Consider the following 20,634-nt stretch of genomic DNA (forward strand, 5'->3'; position numbering starts at 1 on the left):
GTGTCACTGGATCCCAGGGCTCCCTGCTCCAGGCAGGCTCTAAAGCTCGGAGTTCCCTGCGGGCAGCAGGGGCATCATCCCCCCAGGGGCTCGGCAGCCCAAGGGAGCTCAGCTTCTCCTGGCTGACCTTACCGAGCCCCTGGGAAGCAGCGCTGCGAGCAGGATGCAGGAGCTGAACCAGTGCCAACCTATTTTCATTTCCCAGATGTGACGCTTACGATCAGACGACTTAATCAAGCGCAAAGAGCCTGCAATGCCTTCAGCCATCAGCGGGAGCCTTGGCTGAAGGAACGGTGCTATGACTTTAACATCTCAATTCACCTGGCACAGCTCCATGCCTGGCTGCCTCGGCTGTTCCTCTGTGCCTCCAGCCCCCACCAAGGGACCCCGTACAGGAAAAATCCTGGGTGCTAGGGTCAGATGCACTACCTTGAACTTTGATGGTTGCAGAGGTTGATGCGGTTCCGTGTTCATTGGTTGCCACACAGGTGTAAATGCCGCTGTCCTGAGGCATCAGGTTGCAGATCTTCAAGGTGAGCTCCCCGGAGTCACTATGGATGCAAGAAGACCCCATTATAAAGCACTGCTTCACTTGCTAAAGCTTTTTATACCAGTTCCTGCCTCATTACAAATGCACACAAATGCTGTTAACTCATTTGAAGGAACATCCCTCCAGCAATCTGGCACCCAAATACAACCCCTCCACATGTCAGGATTAGGCCATTAATGAAACTTTCAAGCAGAATGGTCCAAATTGCCTGCCAGACAAATCTGCTTGTCTGCTGTGGCCTCGGAGGAGATGGGGAAGGAGCACTCAAGCAGCAAGCAAAGTCCAGGAGCTGAACATTTTCTGTGCCTGTCCAGAGCTGGATGCTCAGGCTCCATATATCTGGAAAGATTTCCCCAGGCACATCTTTCCTAGCTCAGGAGATGATGCTGAGTTGCTGTGCCTCTGCAGTTAAGGCCAACACAAGCTGGTCAAATTTGGCTTCCGGCAGATGCAGAAGGCGGTCACATAGCACAGGCTGCCTGACATTTCTGGGGAGCTTCAGACCCCTGGAGCATGTGCCATTGACCTAATGTGGCTGCCAGGCCCCCAGTCAGAAGGCTGGACATCTCACAACAGCTAGGGATAAAAAGTGTCAGCACTGAGTTTGTGAGAGACAATCTTTGGGCCAATCTAAGCTAACAAATGGCTCTACGGAGTCCCCTGAATTTATAGCAAGTCTGTACATAGTGACTGTGGTTTGCACGTTGCAGTCTTCAATACACAATTTAAAGGAGTTGGCCTGAATTAAAGGATTTTGCTTTAGCTGTACTGGAGTCCCAACTTAGAGCCAACAATAAATTCCCTTGACAGCAAAAGCAGACTAGTTCTTGAATGCATAATCTATCGGAAACTGCAGAAGGACATCGTTGCTGGTATAACTGCCAGGATGCCAGAGCTTTTGCTGGTCTGACTGTGCTGGTTTAAAATGGGACAGAAATATCCCCTTTCCCCACAATCTGGACACTCCTGCCAGGAAGTTCTGTAAGACAACCACTGATCTGCTGGGTCTCTCCTTGGCAGGCAGTATCTTCTCTGAAAAACAAATAGGAGTAACAAGACAATACAAGTGCTGATAGTGCACAGGGAGCCAATGCACAGGTGAAAGACTGCGATGGAAAACAGAACCCTGTACAGAAATATCCCCACATCCCAACCGCAGCCAGAGCCTGAAGATAAAGGCCATAGTGATCTACTGAGTAATGGCTAAAAAGACAATTTTAGGTGCTCTGGTGTGGCTGCACAAGCTGATGGTCTCTGAAGGAAGCTCTTGATCAGATGTAACTTTTGTTATTGAACATGTAAAATCCCTTCTTTTTTAGTGTTCATTTTTCATTTTCAGTGACTTTGTAGTGCCTGGATTCATCTCAGCCTGAGCCAGAATTACTGAAAAGTTCACATGAAAGATTACCTCCCAGAGATTTGTACTGCAGTTTGGCCCAAATTGCTTATATAAGCTGCAGATGAGCATCCAGCAGCAGGCTGTTACCTGACCTGAATTCAACTCCAGATCTTTTTGGACCTTCCCAGTGCTTGTTGTAAAGATCATTTTCCTCCATCCTAGCCACGCTGGGAACATCATGACAAGCATCTTTATCCCAAGCACAGCCAGATGTAGCCTTCCCAGGAGGACATGTAGGCTCTTTTAGGAACAGCTGAGGAAAGGCTCAGGAAAACTGTAGGAGTTAACCACCTCTGCCCATGAGATGAGAAAACACCCAATGATATGGGTATTGCAAGCCGGCGAGGGCTTGCTCTGCTCGACTCCTGTCCCTACCAAAGGTGAGCATGGCACCAAACTCAAGCAGAGAAGCCCCAGCAACACGAAGGCAATATTAGCCAAACTAATGTGTTGGAAACATTGGCTTGCAGCTGGCTCAGGAGGTCAATCAATAGCAGCAAGCTCACATCTGCCAGCAACACACTTGGTGGATATACCCTATGTCAGCTTGAGAAACAACAGAGCTATCTGAACCCCAAAGTTTGAGCCTTTGTAGCTGTTGTGTGGTGCAGCGATGTGCCGATACACCGTGCCAGACTTGATTAACTGCATTTCTAATGAGTCTTGAAGTCTGGGTGGTGCCACATTTGAAAGCAGCACGACCATCATGACCAGCTATGTTGGGATCCACAGGCAGGACCTTACCAGGATGACACTGTGTAAGTGGCCGTGCTGTTGTCATTGTCAAGAATATTTTGATCTGGTCCTTTCCAGGTTATAGTTGGTTTGGGCCGTCCACAGACTTTGCACTGCAGCATCACTGTGTCGCCAAGCAGGCAGGTGATGTCCACTAACGGCACGAGAAACTCTGGAGCCACTGGAAAAAACCATGGGGAAACACACATGACACCTTCTTTTAATCTGCAGGGGAGGATGTTCCCCATACAAGTCTAGAGAATACATTACAGGACCAGCAATAGGATCTGGGTCCCAAACAGCTGAAGGTCCTGGGATTATGCTACCAGCACTCGCCCTTCACTAAAAGCTCAGAGAAGGAGGTAGCAGGGACTGTCCATCCCCAGCCCTGTGCTCTGGCAGGAGGGTGAGACTTTGTGAAGGCAGGTTTGGGGGGGGTTCAGCCTCGCCTGTGGCCCCCGGCTGTCTGAGCCGAGCAGCCAGACTGCTTTCCCTGGGGACCGAGCAGTGGAGAGCTGCCTTTGCCATGAACGCTGGTGGGTGCAGAGCATGCTGTTGCTCCTCAGTGCCAGCCGGGGCACAGCTGTCCTTAACTCACCTTCTTGAATGAAATTGGGGTTGATTATCTGTAAAATACAAAGAAATAAAAGCATTTATTTTTCTGGACAGTGACAAAGAGACATCTGGTTTCACAAGGTACCGTGGTGAACCTGACCAGAACCACAGAAGGACTGACCAGTGGCTACAAGCAACCTCTAACAACCAGCAGAGGCAGCAAGCTCTAGTGACAACAGAACAAGCCCGTGCACAGCTGGGAAAGTAAGTGAAAGCTACGGCTTCTTGAACTCCGATGAATCATCACAGGTAACAGGCACACTAAGGCTGAGGAGGGTGGACATGCTTTCTCTTTGCTTGGGTGATGCTCAAGCCATTAACTCTTCTTCCCAGAGGTGGTTTGAGCCCCCCTGTGCCTGGCTACAGGCCCAGCTCACACAGCCCCTGCAGTCGCCACGCACCTGGGGCATCTCACCAGCACTCTGGCCACTAACCAGCTTTGGGGAGGCGTCTTTTAACTTCTGCTCAGCTTCAGGAGAAAGAGGTAAAGAACTAAAACAGAAATACTGACTTCTTTTTGCCTCCTGGCAAGTATCAATCCTGCAACATCTCTTGGTCTACCACAATGAGTAAAATTTCCCTTATTTCATTGGACTGCTGGAAAACTTTCCAACTTGAAACTAGGTTTGGATAACTGAGAGTTATTTTATCTAACTAGTTAATTGATCAAGTTAGCAAAGGCTTGAAAAGCTATTGTCTCTCTGTGCCCTATATACACTGATTACCTCATGTAACCCTGGAAGGAAAGTTGGGAAAAGCAAAGACAACGCCACTAAGGTCTTACACGCAGCATCAACCCTAACTACATAGTGGTGCCCAATAGTATAGAGGTTTTAGCCTCGTTAACTGTTTTAGTAATCTCATAAGACCTTGTTACCCAAAGTCAAACTAATAATTTGATATCAAGCACCATAAACACAGGTGTGGTTTATGTCGCCTTAAATATCATTGTTACTATCTACTTCAGAGCTATTTTGGAAGATGCCAACAAAGCAGTGACCTAATTCATGGCCTGCCAAAGCTGATGGGAGCTTTTGCAAAGGCTCAGAAATGAGGCCACGAAGCAGAAGCAATAACCCTTCAAAATAACATAGATACATCTTCCAACATTTATATTTATATTTTGGCTTTATAAATAGTTTTCCAAGGTGAATGGCTCAGGGTGCCATTCAAGGAGGCATTTGAGCATATTTAGGTTTATTTTGGTTTCACAAACGTTCTTCACAGCCCCAGGCAAACCTCCGGTACCAGCACTGAGACCTCAGCATCTGCTTTTCCCTATCACCACCAGAAAGCCCAAATGAACCCAGTGTAACTTGGACTCACAAAGGTTCATTTTTTCCTCATAAAAATTTACCTTACATCAAGAAATTCCTCACCATCTGAGATAGAGACAATCCTTTGTCCTAGCAATAGGCAGAATTTGATCCTTCAGGACACATCTACAGAGGACACAACGTTCACAGTACTGGCTGAAACAACCGGTCAATGCCGGTGCTTTACACTCTGCACTCCAGAAATGAGTAGGGGCTGCTGCTTGTGGGCAAAGCAGGTTCCAGTCCCTACCACGTAGCCAGTCAGTCCTAAAGGTCTGTACCTGGTGGGCAAAAGTGTGATGGTTTGGACTCTCACGTGCCCCCAGCAGTGCTGAGCTTTCAAAAACGTTTCATTCCCAGCATCCTGGAAGGAGCCAACCTGGAGAGGGCTATAATTAGGGCATCTTATTTTTCAAAGCCACGTTGGGGGCACCTCTGAGGTGGGGAAGGTGCAGGAGAGCGTGCCACCCCTGCAATGGGACGGCATGGCTTGGCTCAGCAGGCAGGAGCCTGAGCGGGTGAGAGAGCCAGCCAGGCTCTTTGGGTCCTGTGTCAGTCTTCCTCCTCCCGGCTGCACCTCCCGGCCCTGGGTTCGCTTGGGAAGCACAGAGCCCCATCTGAAGGGTGCAGCTGGGCACCCGTGCCAGGAGGCGGACCTCTGGCCAGCGACCCTGGGAGCCCCTGAGAGGGTGAGGGGCTCAGAGGCAGCGATTGCTGCTCTGCAGGGTCCAGGACCCACATGCGGCCCCCCCTGGATCCCACGGGCTGGAAGCAATCAGGATGCAACAGGGCACTGGATGAAAAAGAACATCTTCTCTCCCACTTGTGCATGTGGAAAAGGAGAGATGGATCTTTGTGATTAAGGAAGTTGTATCACTCACACAACACAGCAAAGGAAGAAAGAGCTGTTCTGTGGAGAACCACTGCTTGCCACTTTTCACTCAGCGAGACCATCTACTTGTCAATCAGCTGAGTAACCCCAGGCATCAGCTCATTTGCACATACATCTTCATTTTGTAGTTTTTGGCTTCCCTGGAATACAAATCTATCCTCAGAGGCTCTCCTCTTCCTCCCCTGCAGCATGCACTACATTTCCTTATTATTCACTGATTTCCATCCTTGTAGGATTAGAGATCAGGAGAAAAAAATGCTCTTAACACTTTATATTAATTTTATAACTCTAAAGGGTTCATAAGAAGATGCAGCTACAATGATGAATGTAATGGATATATCTATAAATAAATAATGCTGCATTTCTAATGACTTCCAAGGCACAATCATTTATAATAATTGTCTTACCAGTGTTTTTTTCCCTTGCCTCACCATGGGAATATCAGAAAGAAAATTACCACTGCTAGATAATATTGGAAGAGTCTACGGGTAAAATTTACATTTCCTTTGCTAAAACTTCATCTGTTAATTAACAAAATGTTACCTATCAACAGCCCCACAGTCACATCACAGCTTTTGCCTGCTGTAAGCTCAGACAAAAATAAAAGCCTGTTTGCAAGAGAATGTTTAAGTGCTACCAAAGTGATTTAATACATCACTTCATTAGGGAACTGGATTTGGTCTGGTCTACTTTGAAGGAAGAAGTCAAATGATGGGGTGAGAAGGGTAGAAATAGGAAAGCAAAGGTTCACGGCCAGATCTACGGCCAGAAGCCAGCTCTGCTGGCTCACATGTCCGCTCCCAGGCCCTGGGAGTTTGCTGCCTCTCTCTGCAGGCCAGTTGGGTTTCCTGGCTACGGGTGGATGGTGAGATGACAGACTCCACAGAATCCTTCTAGATCAAGTGCAAGACCTTTGGAGAGGATTTCTTCATTTGCCAAATAGGTTTTTAATCCTCATGGGTGGAGAGGAGCACTCCAGACCATGGCCCTGCTGCCCTCAGAGGATGGGAACTCATGTCCTGCTTGTCTGCTCAGCCTCCTGCCAGTGCCGGGGCTGGCTTCCCTTATGGATGGATTTGCCAAGCACTTCCCAGAGCCTCTTGAAAATGATGGTGTGTGCAAAGAACTGGAAAAGCTGTCAAAATCCATGCAAGTAACTCTTCTCAATTCTCTTCCTCTTTCTCAGGGCTTTTGGAGAGAGATGAAAGCCAGGCCACGCTGCTCTGAAGACCAGAAATCCCTGGCAGCGAGGAGCCCGGGGCAGGCTGCTGGCAAGCCAGCTGAGGTGCTGTGCACTGAAATGCGGATTACGGGCATGGGGGTGCAGCTTCCCCACAGCCACCAAGGCTTGGGGGCCAGCATGCTGCACCCATGGCACGTAACGCTGCCAGAGAGGCTTGCATGGGCATCACGGTGGGCTCCACATCAAAGTGGCTTCTCCCTCAGCGAAAAGGAGGTGAAGACCTTCCTCTCCAGCATGTTTGCTCCCTTTTTAAAGCCCCTGCTCGCCCTAGGGGGCTCCCACAGAAGCCGAAGGGCAGTGATGGTGTTTGCCAGGGTGATGCACGAGTCCTGGCTTCTGCACATCGCTCCCTCAGGGAATGTTCTGCACTGCTTTGAGATTATCAGGTGGAAAAAAACCCTGCTGGTTATGTGGCTTTGGTGGAGTTTTACTTTTCTTCTCTCTGAAAAGCAATGTGAGGCTCAGCCCTGAAACCCCACTCAGTCCATAGCGACTGGAATGAGGATCTCACAGCCCAGCCCTCAGCTGAGCATCCCTGGCCATGGTGGCCAGGAGCGGGGAAAGGCAGCCCGGGGTCTCACGCTGACAAGGGCTTGCTGAAGAAATCCCAGCAAACACCACCTGCACCACTGTGGCTGCCAGTCCAGCCTGCGAGTGAACGAACCCACGGGGGTGGAACTACCCAACGCAAAAAACTTCTCACACCATCTTCAGCGTCAGTCCAGGCAAACACAAACCCTAAGGGTTGAAACTCGGTTGGCAATGCAGTCGCTCCTCAGGTAAGACACACAGCCAGCTCTTTTTTTCCTAGGAACATAAATTTAGTTGAAATGAGATAGATTAATTTTTTCCATTGGATGAAATACCTGTAGCCTGGTCCAGAGGAGGTGAAAACTTGTAATGTTCCCTCTGTAGTCAGGAGAATTTCTGTTTCCCATGCAGTGACAGCTGAAAATGGAAACCCTGCACATGGTGACAAAAGCAGAGCATGAAACAGCCTCTGCTCAAGTGATGTGGGGTCTAACGCTGACCAGGCAAAGACAGGGAGCTGGAGGGAGGGGAGGTGAGGTAAGGAAATGGGAGGATAGGTCAGGGTTATTCAATAAAAAAAGCCAGAAATAGACCTTGCTTCTCCCTCCACCAGCCTGTGCTGCTTCAGGGCTCAAACCAAGAAAGGCAAACGCGGCACATACTTGAATGCCTTTGGGGACCTGCAGGGATCTAAGTGACTTAGATCTAATTGACTGAAGTGTAACTTAGTGTAACAGCCAGGCTTTAGAAGAGCAGCATAGGTGCTGCATCCAGCCACTCAGTATTTTGCAGTACTGGGCCGCTTCTTCCCTGCTTTATTAAGCTCATGTTATAAAGATAGAAAGGCATCTGCGGCAGTAGCAGCAAAGCCCACTTGCAAAGTGACTCCAGCTGCCCTAATTCTTTGCAAGAGCTTATCTTTCATTTGTGCACACGTGCTGTGTCTGGTGGGGAGCGAGAAACCATCCTGCAATGCCAACGCTCCGCAAGCGCAGCTGGGCTGCCTGTGAGGGCTTCTCTCCTTGGCCAGGGTTTGCTCCTCCATTGCAGAGATGTTGCCCAGATTTTCCAATGGCACATTTCAGTCCCATTTTAAGAGAGTGCATCAAAAACAGGATTGAGAATATTTTTCCCCCAAAACATAAGGCTAGGCTGCAAACCAGGCCCTCTGTAATAAGATCCATGCTTTATCTAAACAGTAGAGGGCATGTTTACCCCAAGACAAGCAGCTCAGCATTTTGTAAACACTTCCTGGCACTTCTTGTTCACCGAGTTAAAATAAAATATTGACGCATTCGCACATGCTGGTAGCAGAGTCAGCAGCATGGCCCTTCCTCACTTACTCAAAAAAAAAAAAAAGATTCTCAGAAAAAAAAAGAAATGAGTTATAGAGGAATTAAGCCAACTCTAAATTGTAGGAAAATCTGTCTCTAACTAGGTCAACTTTTACTGTGAGACTTTTGGGGGGACAAGCTCACAGAGTCACCAGCCTCCCCTCCCCTCAAAAAGAAACAAATTAACAAGAGAAATTTCTTGATAAAAGGAGCAAGTAAGGAACCCATTACACATGGGTAGATGCTACCAAAGGGAAAATATTCTAGAACCATAGAAAGGTTTGGGTTGGAAGGGACTTTAAAGACCATCCAGTTCCAACCCCCCGCCATGGGCAGGGACACCTCCCACCAGACCAGGTTGCTCCAAGCCCCATCCAGCCTGGCCCTGAACGCTACCAGGGAGGGGGCAGCCACAGCATCTCTGGGCAACCTGTGCCAGTGCCTCACCACCTGCATAGGAAAGAATTTCTTCCTAATTTCTAATCTAAATCTCTCCTCTTTCAGTTTGAAGCTGTTACCCCTCATCCTATCACTACCCTCCCTGATCAAAAGTCCCTCCTCACCTTTCCTGTAGGCCCCCTTTAAGTTCTGGAAGGCTGCCGTAAGGTCTCCCCAGAATAAAATTTAAAATGGGGGAATAGTATCTGATGAAATGTCCCACAGCATCAGCCTTTTGGTGGGGATGGGGGATGCCTTCTGGCACCCAGCACGGATGGGCTCAGCTGCCTTTGATGCCGATGGAGTAGCCACAAGGGATGCTGACTGATGCAAAGCAGAAGTCCTCTTGCCCTTGTCACACTCTTACTGCGAGGCCCTAATGGCTGGTGTGCTCCAACAGCTGTAGATGTGGGATGTCTCTGGTACTCCAGGCACCATGTGGTAGCTCTCTACCCCCTTCCTGCAGATGAAGCAGGTCACTTCTTCCTTTTCCAAAAGCTAAACCACCATGTCTGTGCTGCCAGCTCAGGCTATGTCACACCTGATAAGCCACCTTCTTGGTCAGTCTCGGCAATCCTTGGCCATTGAGAGCAGCAGGACAGTGGTGTTCCCATGGAGGCCACCCCAGGGAAACACGGGAGGTTCTCAGGATGGTACTCATTCATACTGTGATAACAGGCCAGGAAAGGCTTTCTTACCAGTATTGTACAAGATCTCGCCAAGACAGTATGTTAGATCTGCTCTGGAGATGGACAACTCAAGGCAGGGGGTGAAGGCATTTGCCTAAAGCACTTGGGAATTCCTGGCCTGAGCTGAATGTTGACTTAGAGCCAATGCTCTATCCACCAAACCATTACTTACTCAACCACTCAGACTGTGGGGGTGATAACACAATATTCTTTGCTACAGGATGTTTCCTAGTACTTATCTTGCTCTAAGTGTCTCTGAGTAGTTCTTAACATGCTAAAATGTCATAACTGAAAAAAGCAGATTATGAAAACCAACTTACATACCTTGGCAATAGCCCAGCTTGCAAAACTAATGATGGCATTTCCACTGTCTCGGGGTGGGCCTGGACTTCATCTCTCCTTTGCACAGCTAAGAAACTGGAACAAACACTAGACGCTTGATGACAGTTGTGTGTTGCTCAGAAGTACTTGTAACGCACTGCAGTTGGAGTCGTGCTGTGCAAAACAAGTTGTCTGGAGCCATGTCAGATACCTACACGTGAGGTCCACAGCAAAGCCTGGACGAGCTGCTGCTGAATTTAGTGAGGTTTAGCTCAGTCAGGTCTTCTGACTGCTGGAAGGACATTCACTTGGACAAGAGAGGTAGCCCAATAAGATCTGCACAGTTGACTTATGACCCCTTCAGCAATATCGAAACCCCATGAGATGTTACAACACAGAACTGTAGGACAATCAGTTGCATCATTGTCCAGGACCCCAGACTTGGGTGTGGGTGACATTTACTGATTCACAAGGGCATACGCCTTCTTCCCAGAAGTGGAGTTGCCTGTCCCTGTGCAATTAGCTGCAGACATGTGGAAAGGGAGTCTCCGATCTTTCTTAAATACAGGTTACTCCTATCCCTCACGTGGCTACACATGCTCCTTAAGTGCCTGCTCCTACACTCACATGCCCACCAGGTGAGTCTGTACCTTCTATTTTGTGAAACAACAGTGCAAAGCAGAACACTGGGGGGGGGGGGAACCAAATTTCATTTCCATCCTCATGCACTTTCATTACATATTAATAAACAAAGAGAAAAGAAACAGCCACCAAGAGATACTATTTCTAGTCAAAGTTACAATGAATGGAAAGTTCTCCAGTGCCAGCATGTCCCTGGGCAAAACCACAGTAACGGCATTTTAGCTCTCTTAAACAGTGACCCAGAATTTCAGTTTCCTGTTCTCACAATGTATGTTCTCCACATTTCTTTCTACATTTCCCCTCGAAACAAAGGCAAAGTGCTTCAGAAATCTGGAATCTACTGAACAGATGTGGGGTATTTTATAAATAGCAAGCAAAGCTAGATCTGAAAGACCACAGTAACTGCCGGACTTCACGGACACTACGACCACCTTACTGACTTCCTGCGCAGTGAGTAGGCTGGAGGTAAATTGCACCGACATTTCCCAGTAATTAATATGTCTGCTTTGCATTTAGAGACTGCTCTCTCTATTCCAGCACTGCGTGCACGTTCTCATGGATGATGGGAGGAAGAGGGACGTCAGGGGTGACAGTCCTATAAGAGAAGCCAGATGACTTGCCCTATTATTACCCGGCTGTAATAACAGCGACAGAGGACCCCACCTTAATGACACCGGTAGCGCCTCATGCACCTCTGAATGTTGATGGCCAGGACACAGCTCTCCTACCACCACTCCCAGTGCCTATAAAGTCCGTCATGAGCTGAGCCAGGTGTGAGGACAAGGTCTTCCCGCTCCTTGGGCAGCCAGTCACACTGTCTCCAGCTCCCCTGGGAGCTCACCAGTGGCTCTGCTGGGACGTACCATGCGGAGTAGGGAAAGGAAAACCAGGTGAGATGCTGATTTTCACTGCACACACAGGTTGCGGCGGAGGGGCAGCACAGCTGTTTAAGAATTATTTAAGCCTAGGACACAAAGCCTCAAAGACCAATGAAGCCCTGAACCAGGTTCTGGCATTGGAAGTAGCTTGCCTTGCCTCTGTTTTAATGAGAAAAGACTTTAGCTCTCAAGGCCTCAATATATTTCACTTTTCATAACATGTTTGAAAAGGAGCATAAAATCACTCATAATGAAGGGAAAGGGAGAACAACTGTGGCTTCCAGCAGTCAATACCCCAGACCTTTACAGGCTAGACTTCCCCACGGCCTCTTCTAGGGCTTCACGAGCATTTTATGAGCCCACCCTTGCTCTGCTCCCTCTGGATGATTTGGTTTAGTTTATACTCATGCACCTCTAAATGTTGATGGCCAGGACACAGCTCTCCTACCAGCACTCCCAGTGTCTATAAAATCCATGGGTATCAGCAATCCCTCCCCCCCAGTATTTCTTAGCTGCACCAACAAGCTGACCACACTCACTCCAGGCTGCAGATGTACTAAAACCAGCACAAACCGAGGGCTCCTTGCAGGGCAGTGTGACCTCATGAAGTCACCCCCACAGTTGCACCCTTATTTTCTCTCCCTCTGCCACGTTAAACATTTGCTGAGCCCCAAAGAGTTTTGGTCAGAAGCAGACCGAAGCTTTCCAGGCCATGAGGAACACTGTGGTTCCTGGGGACTGCAGTGCAGCAGCCCAGTAAGTGACCTGGGAGATGCAGGACAGGTTTTCTGAATGTAAATCAAGTCACGTACCAGGCACATTGTTACTCCCCCAACAGCAGATTCATACCACAGCTAAGACTTCACGTTAGTGTCTTTTGGTTTAAATAGAAAGGCTCTTATCTCCTGAACTTCAGAGAGGCAGGCAAGAATAGTAGACTGTACCATGGTAAAAAATGCAAATCAAACAAACAGACCAACCCATGTGGAGGATGCTAGAATTAATCAGAAACACCGACAGTGTAAGGACTCAGATACCTTCCACTGACAATTTTAAAACATCTGGTTTTCCTCCTGTTACGCAAAATCAAAACACATAAATCCTCTGCAAAAAGAATGTTGATTCTCACCCAGCTCTGTACAGGCACTTTTACTCCACAGGACAATTTTCACTGATCTAAAGCTTACACAGACTTAGGTGCAATAACTGGGCACTGCCTTGTAACAAATACATATACTTCTAGTTGTTACCTGTGACTGGCAAAATGCTTTTTGAAAACACAGACACCCCCCTGAGAATAATGCTGCTTTAGTGGCAAGGACCATTCCATCTCCAGGATGTCAGCTGGGTCAAAACCTCTCCTTTAGTACACGTGCCCTTCTCAAAGATGTGTTTAGTTGCACCAACACGATTAAAATAAAAGAGAGCCTTCAGGTTAGCAGCTGAGGTGGTGTACCTCAATACACTTCTCTATTTTTTTTTTTCCCTCCAGGAGGAAGATCAGCTTGCTTTCCTGGGATGTTTATAGTGCAGCCTGGCTAACAGCATCCTGGAGACCTCCTAGGACACAGATATCCCTGTTCTCCAATGACCTGCCCTGTCATCTCTACAAAATCACTTATGTCTCCCTGAACCTTGTCCTGGCCTCTTGCAGTGGGAAGCCATTTCAGCCTTGGTACAACGTATACAAATACTTGGTGTGGTCACTATACACAGAAGAAAATGGGTCCTGCAAGATATTGGGGTGAACCAGATATATAACTCTGTGATTTAAAGCTCCTCCGGGCTCTCTCAATAAGGCATGTCTTGGTCACCCCAGTAGAACTGGTGGCTTCACACTGGAAAAAAGAGTAGTGTAATGTATTATAATTTGGGTCCCCCTGTCTGCATCAGCCTTGTCTGTGATACGGGTACGTTCACCCAATCAGTTTTACCATTCTCCTTCAGTACCTTTATAGACACACAATTTCCCACTCTGCTAGCAGAAGAAAGAAACATTGTCTTTTCTGATCTTCCAGATAATTTAAAGCACTAGTTGTGGTGCAACAACATTTGCTCCCACCATTTACAACAGACGCCTGACGAGCAGCTCAGCACGTATTGGCAGGGCAAGGGGTGTTTTTAACATAGGAAGCTGCAACGTTTATCAGCAGTTGACATGCATGCATTATTGTTTCACTGAACGGGGTGCCAGGTGGGAAACAGCAACTGTGGGTGACTACGCGAGCCTCCAGCTCAGCAGAAGCTTGGTCCTCAGCTTCCTCCACTGCTCCCGCCACAAAAGCAGCCCAAACTCCAGTTCACTGCTTGGCAAAACCAGAATTGGTGCTTTGTGTGACTCACACTTAATTGGCACATGTGTCCATGAGCGACACCCCAGCTCCCCGTTCAGCAAAGGCATTTCAAAACGGGCACATGTCCGTGGAAAGAAAAAAAGAAAAACCACAAGGATGATTGTCTCTACCTCCATGCTAGTATTGGGGTCAAGGTCATCACACTCTGATTCCTCTGAGCTGTTTGTCTCCTTGTTTGGCAGCATGAAGAGGAAGAAAGAGAAGAAGAGATTAGAAGAGAGATTGGTTAGACAGGGCAGAGCAGCACAGGAGTTGTGAGCAGCATGGAAATGGGTAACAGTACAGAAAATGCTTCAGAAAACAAACAAAACCTAAACCGACAACAAAACAAGGGAAGCAAAGGCAAAGACATGCTTTTGCCAAAGAAGAAGCAGTGATTCTGCAAGTCGTTCAGGTAGTAAAAACAGCGAGGAAGCGACAGGAGGAAGAACTGTGGCCACCATGCTGGAGCAACTGCTTCCCTTGGGCCCAGTCCTTCCCCGGCTGAGAGCAGGGCTGCAGGGTGGCTGCGCAGTAGGTGCGAGGGCGCCCGGGTTGCAGTGGCAGGGTTCCACCCTTTGCACATGCCATGGCTATTCCACTAGGTTTACAAGACGGAAAGCCTCTGCAAAGGAAAACACTTAATCATGGGCTCTCCTGGAGAGGGGTGGGTCCAAAGGACATGCTCAAGTGCTTTCCTGAATCAAGGCTGGGCTTTGGTTGTGTTAAAATCACCACAAGTGTTTGCTTGCCTCTGTTGGGAGGGAAAGCCCCAGATTAGTCCTGAGCAGGCCTCATGGTCGGTTTATAGGGACGGATCCTCTGAATTGGAGCACAGTAGTCAGGCACCCAGAGCAGAAGATGGAGCTTAACCCCACAGCTCTCAACCTTTTCATACTGGGAGATCTCAGAGAGAGAGAGACAGACACAGACGTACACACACACACACACACAGACACACACAGGACCCTCTCCTGGCAAGACAGAGTCAGCATCTCTGCCCTGTTTGATAATATGCAAAGAAAAAGGTCGTTGAGACCATCTCCCCCGACCAAAAATCCTAAGCATCTCAAGGTTGAGAACCCCTTATCTTAAGATGTGCTGAAATACTGGCCTAACGAAAACTCATCAACTTCAGTAAGGCCATTCGTTCACCCAGTGGCTTTCTCACCGCTGTGGCTGCTCTGATGGAGCCACAGATTGGGCCAGGTCAGAGGTCAGTAAATCACTTTTGTCCCCATTTTAAGAACAGTTATTTAACCATATATGTAGTTGGGTTTTTTTTAATGAAGATTACTTACTTGCATGTGGGGTGCCAGGAAAAAGAAAACGAAAAACAAAGGCTGCATTTTATCTTGCATGCAAAAATCCTGCTAAAATGGATACTACAAAAAAAGGAAAAAAAAAAAAGATAACTGAAGTGGAAAAAAACAAAAAAACCACAAAAACCAAACCCAAAATCGCCACCCCCTCCCTCTCTCAGGAGAGGACGCTATTAGGGGGTGAAAAGGATGGGTAGCAGGAGAGCAGCACACAGCTTTCAGATGGCCTTACTCACTTTAACAGAGACTTTGTTCCCCAGAATATCCTTGGATTTACGTGGCCCATTGGCTTCATTTTTGCCACTGCTCTCCTTTTCCGCCCGCTTTCTCATGCGCAGGGTATGCCATGAACATGACTTCCTGTTGTACCAAAAAACGCAGCAATCAAATGGCAAATCATAGCAGGAAGGAAGGATTTGGAAAGGGGAACCAGCATCCACATTTGCAATTCCTGTGATTCCCTAGAAGGTGAAAGCCACCGGCAATGTGCCCATCTCAATCTGAGCAAGGAGAGCTGAAGTTAAAAACCAAACCAAACAGTTCTGCGAAGCAGATGTTGTGCCACGCTTGCTGTTCAAATGCAAGAGCAGGAAAAAAATGCCCATGATGGAAGCAGGCAACTAGAACTTGGTCAACCGGTTTCAGGGACTTTGTCGTGCATTGCCACAAATAGAAATTGATTTTATTTTTGCTACCATTAAAAGGTCAATTTGATCCTCGGTCTTGCTGGTTAAAAGCAGTGAAACAAATGCAAATACATGGAACAGTCTTAACAGATTACTCAGTAGAGCAAATAAAAAAAATTAAGAAAGTCAAGGTGTTGCTCCCTACATGATGCTCAGAACATGAATAGCTCAACAAACAGGAGCTACATCATTAACTTTCCAAGAGGTAAGTCATGTCCTAGAACAACAAGCTCTGCTGTGCCTCTCAAGACCGAGAATTTCCCATTTGATTTTGCCAATCCAATTAGAGAGGACATCAGTCAGCCTGTGGTTTTTGACTAGCATCGCAGCAGGCACCATTTCCAGTACATTTTTCACCCCTCATTACTGCTCCTATGACCTTAGTCTTGAGGGGAAAAAAAAAAGACCATGTCACCCTTTGCAAGAGCAATGCTGTTGTCGACAACAGAAACTGCACATCAAAGCAGACATAAAAAATTAAGAAAAAACCAAAAGAGTTCTTAATATGGATTTAATTTGGTTTAAATAGTGGACAGGTTGGGGGGATATTTGGGAAGTGGTATGTTGTCCAAAGCAGAAAGCTCTCAAAACAGCAGTGTGATGAGCTGGGATCCAGGTTCAAAGCATCTGCCCACCTTTAGGTCATGCAAATTTGATTTGCATGTTTAAGCCCAATGTTTGGCACATGTCATGTCTACAGTACCTTGATATATTTTACAAAGCAAGCTGCATGTAATCCAACGATCACCTGCGATGCCAATAAAATGCAGTATGTTAGCGAGGTAGGACTCAAAGGATGCCCCACACAGCCGACGCTCCCCCATGAACACTGCGTCTGACTCCTAAGCGGTTTTTGGTTATACTTCAGCACCTGATGGGAGCTGTACTACAGCTCAAATGAATTAAAAAAAAAAAAAAGTAAACTAATGCCTCCCACCAGGTGGCTGCCACTGACGCAAGACTGAGCTGGGTCACATCAACTGCTTTTGCAACCACGATTAGTGTCTGCACTGCAAACAGCTGGCACGGGCACAAGGAGCAGCAGAGCTCCCCGCACATCTCAGCCAGACAGCAAGTGCTGCCTGATATTTGGGCGTTTCTGGAGGAGGTCCAAATTAGATGTGCAGAGCAGGGGAAGGTATCAACACTTCAGGACTGTTGCGTTTTCCTTTCAGATATGGCAAGAGTCAAGGACGTGGCTGATAAACTCCCTGACCTATTGGTGAATAATACATGGTGCCAACGCTACTGGATTGACCACGTATTTTGTGTACGGTATTTGTCAACAGAAGAAACAGTTTTATTACTTATACTAATTAGTCCATATGATCTGGCAGACTAGACAGGGCTGAAGATAGCACCAGCTTCAGGTCATTTTTCACCCGCAGGACTTCTATCATTCAGGCACCTTTTTGGTTTCAGGGTTGTCTGCAAAGCATGACTTAAGACTTTAAATCTCACCACAGTGAGAGAGAGAAGTGCAATGCATGTGCCTTTCAATTTTGTTACGCCTTCCTGGCCGCAATTCATCCAACAACATAATTTGACGCAGAATTTGACTGTATGGCTGCCATGAAATCAGGGTCTTCACCAGGAGCCTCGTGCCATGGATGAACCTAAGGGCACGTGGTTGCGTATTGTGGTTAGAGAGGAACCCAGGAATGGCCGTGGCGGATGTGCAAGAGACAGGCTAAGCCACACCTTTGGCTTAACATGCAATTCATAGTGGCATTCGTTACTGGCTGACAGGTAAAGTCATCATTTCTCTTAACTGAAACTGCAGCAGAGATCAAATTATTCTTTTTAGTGAATCTGTCGCAAAATCCTTCCTCGTGTTCAATTCTGCACCTCAAGGTACTCGTGTAAGGTAACATAATTTGTAGCATACATCATGCATTACCATCTAGTCATTTTAGATGTTAAAAGAAATCAACAGGTATTACTGAAAAGAGGGTTGTACCTTCTGTATTTAATACCAAAAAACCACTTTCTTGCATTAGTCATTTCAGACTGACAAATTTCTAAAAATCAAAAAAGAAAAATATATATCCACACATTTGTTAAATAAGCAACAAAATGTTATAAACAAACAAACAAAAAAACAAACCAAAAAAGGGTCAAACTAGTTATTTTACCTCATTAAAACATGCTCATGGTGAAAATTTATTTTACATATTTAAAATAGTACATTTAAAATTAGTTACATTACAGGTACAATGATGAACATTGCGACTATCCATTATATTGCACAACCTGACTTCATCAATATGAGTTTGTTTTTTTTTTTTTTTTTAAATAGTGCAAAATACTTTATACAGGAATGTACTTGGATGGGGGTCTTGCAAACCAAAAAATATATTACAAAAGTTACTGCAAACAGAAAAAGAACTCAAACCAAAAGAAAATAAAAAAAAAAGATACAAGCTGTACAAGGAAATTGCCATAGACAACAAAATCTCTCCTCCTTGAGAAGTGAACCTCAGTCCAACACAGGGCCTGGATTTTTTGTGTTTTGTTTTTTTGTGGGTTGTTTTTTTTTGCTAGATGCTGTTATAACCAATATATAGATTAGTAACTTAATACAACATAAATATAAGTCCAGTCCAAGCAGGTCCATGTTGGTGTAAAATGGTGTAATGTAAAACATATCTTTAACTGTCTATGGTTTTATTTCTCTCCAAAGCATAAACAAAACCCCACAAAATGAAAATAAGCAAAACCCGAGCTATCCACCATGGCCGCCCAACACTGCGGATTGACCACTCGGCTTGTTCCAATGGCACTGTAGGTAAAAATCAGCAGGAAATCCCTACCACTTGGGTTTGTTTATTTTTATTTTTTTTTCCTCAAAAAATCCACATAGCGCTCCCAGCGAAGCCAACATGGCACTTACTTGATGCTTCCGTCGCTATTATCTGTAGTGGATTTAGTGAGGGGAGCCAAAATATTGCCAGGGATCCATCCTTCAGCAGCTGGAGAGTGGTCGTTTGCAGGCTGGTACACCAGGAACATGTTCTGCTGGTTGATAGCAAGGATCTGAACCACCTCTCCTTGATTCACACAGATCTCATCCTCCTTCAGTGCATAGTAATCTTTAATCACCACCATGGAAGAGGTCCCATTGCACCCTCCCAAATCAGTCTGTGAAAACGGACACAACAGAAGCCAGTGAGCAGGCGGTGCTGAGGAACCTGCCTTTTCGAGCAGCAACCCCACCACTTCATTTCCAGCCTAACTGTACCAGCGAAAAAGATACAAAACACTTAAACTGGTCAAAAAGGATTTTAAGGATCTGAAAGGCAGCAGTGATGTGATACAAACCAGCCTCCTATCTCACATTAGGTTTCACAGCTGCAGTGACGGTGCCCCAGCCATGTTCTCATTTGAATGGTGTTGCAGGTGAACGATCTGTGCTGAGCCAAACGGGGGGAAAGACCAACGAAGGCTCAACGTTAGAAGCCGAACGAATACTCACACATCTCATGATCTTAAATATAGGTCACACTGGAAAGTGGCTTTGGTCAGCCGCAGCCAGCAGCAGGGTCCAAACACCGCTGACGGTTACTGACTCTTTGGTGGTTTGTGTGCAGTGCACATGCACCCAAATTATAACCTTCAGCTGGCACCCTGCGAGCCGTTATGTGGGAAAAGGTCTAAACTCTTCTAAACCATCAGAGTAGACCTCTTCAGGAACGGGCGGTTAATGGATATTAGAGAAGCCTGACTATTGCTGTCGCCAGTACTGCCAATGGCGATTCAGTTCATCACTAGGTCTACAAATACAGTGCCCCAAAAACCACTGGGATCAGCACTCCAGGGTCAGGCTCTGTTTCCCAGCTGAAGTGCCACACGTCTGGATGCCAGAGCTTTCACAGTCTCTGTTTAATCCCAAAGCACATTTTACACCCTTGCTTCAGTATGTTGATTCCTGTTGACCTGGTTAGCTGACAATTAAAGCTAACTTGACAGATCGTCTATGGTACAAGCAATGGGCTATGAGATCATGTTTTATCAGATGAGCTCAGTACCTTGCTTTGTTCATACTTGTCTCCGGGCTGTGAGTGTTCATACCCTGTGCTGCCGTTGGAGGTAGATATCTTCAGGGGTGGGAGAGATGGGTTACGGCTTGTAGCCTTCAAAGGCTTCTCAGACCCTACTGGAACAGAAGAATAGGGTCTGCTGTTGGGCTGAGGGACCCTACCGGTCTGGGGCCTCAGCACCGCTGAGCTACTTTCTTTGCGTTGGTACTCTATGGGAGACTGTAGCGCTGCAAAAGAGGACAAGAATTAGCTATATGTTTGCGATGATGTTGCAAAGGGCTGCAGAGAGGGTGTGGGGTGATTCAGTTGGGGTGATTCAGTCGGAACAGGCACACAGCTGCAAACCAAACAGGAACAGGAGATGCCACCCATGGAAGCACATAGCGTGTTCATGGCGAGGCAGGACACGAGCATGTGAGGTCGTGCTGCATGTGAACTGAACACAGCACTCCATGCTACCGCGAAGGACAGCGTTTCTAACCAACACAGTGGGCTAAAATTTCGCCATTTATAGCATACATAATTGCATTAATTTTATTTGAAAATCGCACAAATGAATCGCATCCTGTAGTCAGAAGAAATGAGAGCCTGAATAAGAGACGCACAGCTCATTTACAGTGAATTTTGTTATTATCAGAAAACACAGGTCAAGACTCCTAAGTCTCATTTG

The 20,634-nt window shown here is 46.8% G+C and overlaps 1 protein-coding gene across 4 annotated transcripts in view; it reads right to left on the reverse strand.

The window, feature by feature from the left end:
- Nucleotides 1-20,634, reverse strand: part of KALRN (kalirin RhoGEF kinase) — a 525,904-nt gene that overhangs the window by 9,303 nt on the left and 495,967 nt on the right. For 3 of the 4 annotated variants that reach the window (XM_086466145.1, XM_086466144.1, XM_086466147.1), the window contains 7 exons: nt 19,953-20,191; nt 18,818-19,065; nt 15,475-15,598; nt 14,048-14,107; nt 3,283-3,310; nt 2,694-2,865; nt 430-551 (listed from right to left, as the gene is read on the reverse strand). In XM_086466145.1, coding sequence (XP_086322271.1) covers nt 430-551; nt 2,694-2,865; nt 3,283-3,310; nt 14,048-14,107; nt 15,475-15,598; nt 18,818-19,065; nt 19,953-20,191 — 993 coding nt within the window. Of the gene's footprint in view, nt 1-429; nt 552-2,693; nt 2,866-3,282; nt 3,311-14,047; nt 14,108-15,474; nt 15,599-18,046; nt 19,066-19,952; nt 20,192-20,634 lie in introns of those variants that run through there. The other variant, XM_086466146.1, reaches the window with a different exon arrangement.

Source organism: Leptosomus discolor, chromosome 5 (assembly GCF_034619465.1).
Source record: "Leptosomus discolor isolate bLepDis1 chromosome 5, bLepDis1.hap2, whole genome shotgun sequence".
In the NCBI taxonomy this organism is placed as follows: domain Eukaryota; kingdom Metazoa; phylum Chordata; class Aves; order Leptosomiformes; family Leptosomidae; genus Leptosomus; species Leptosomus discolor.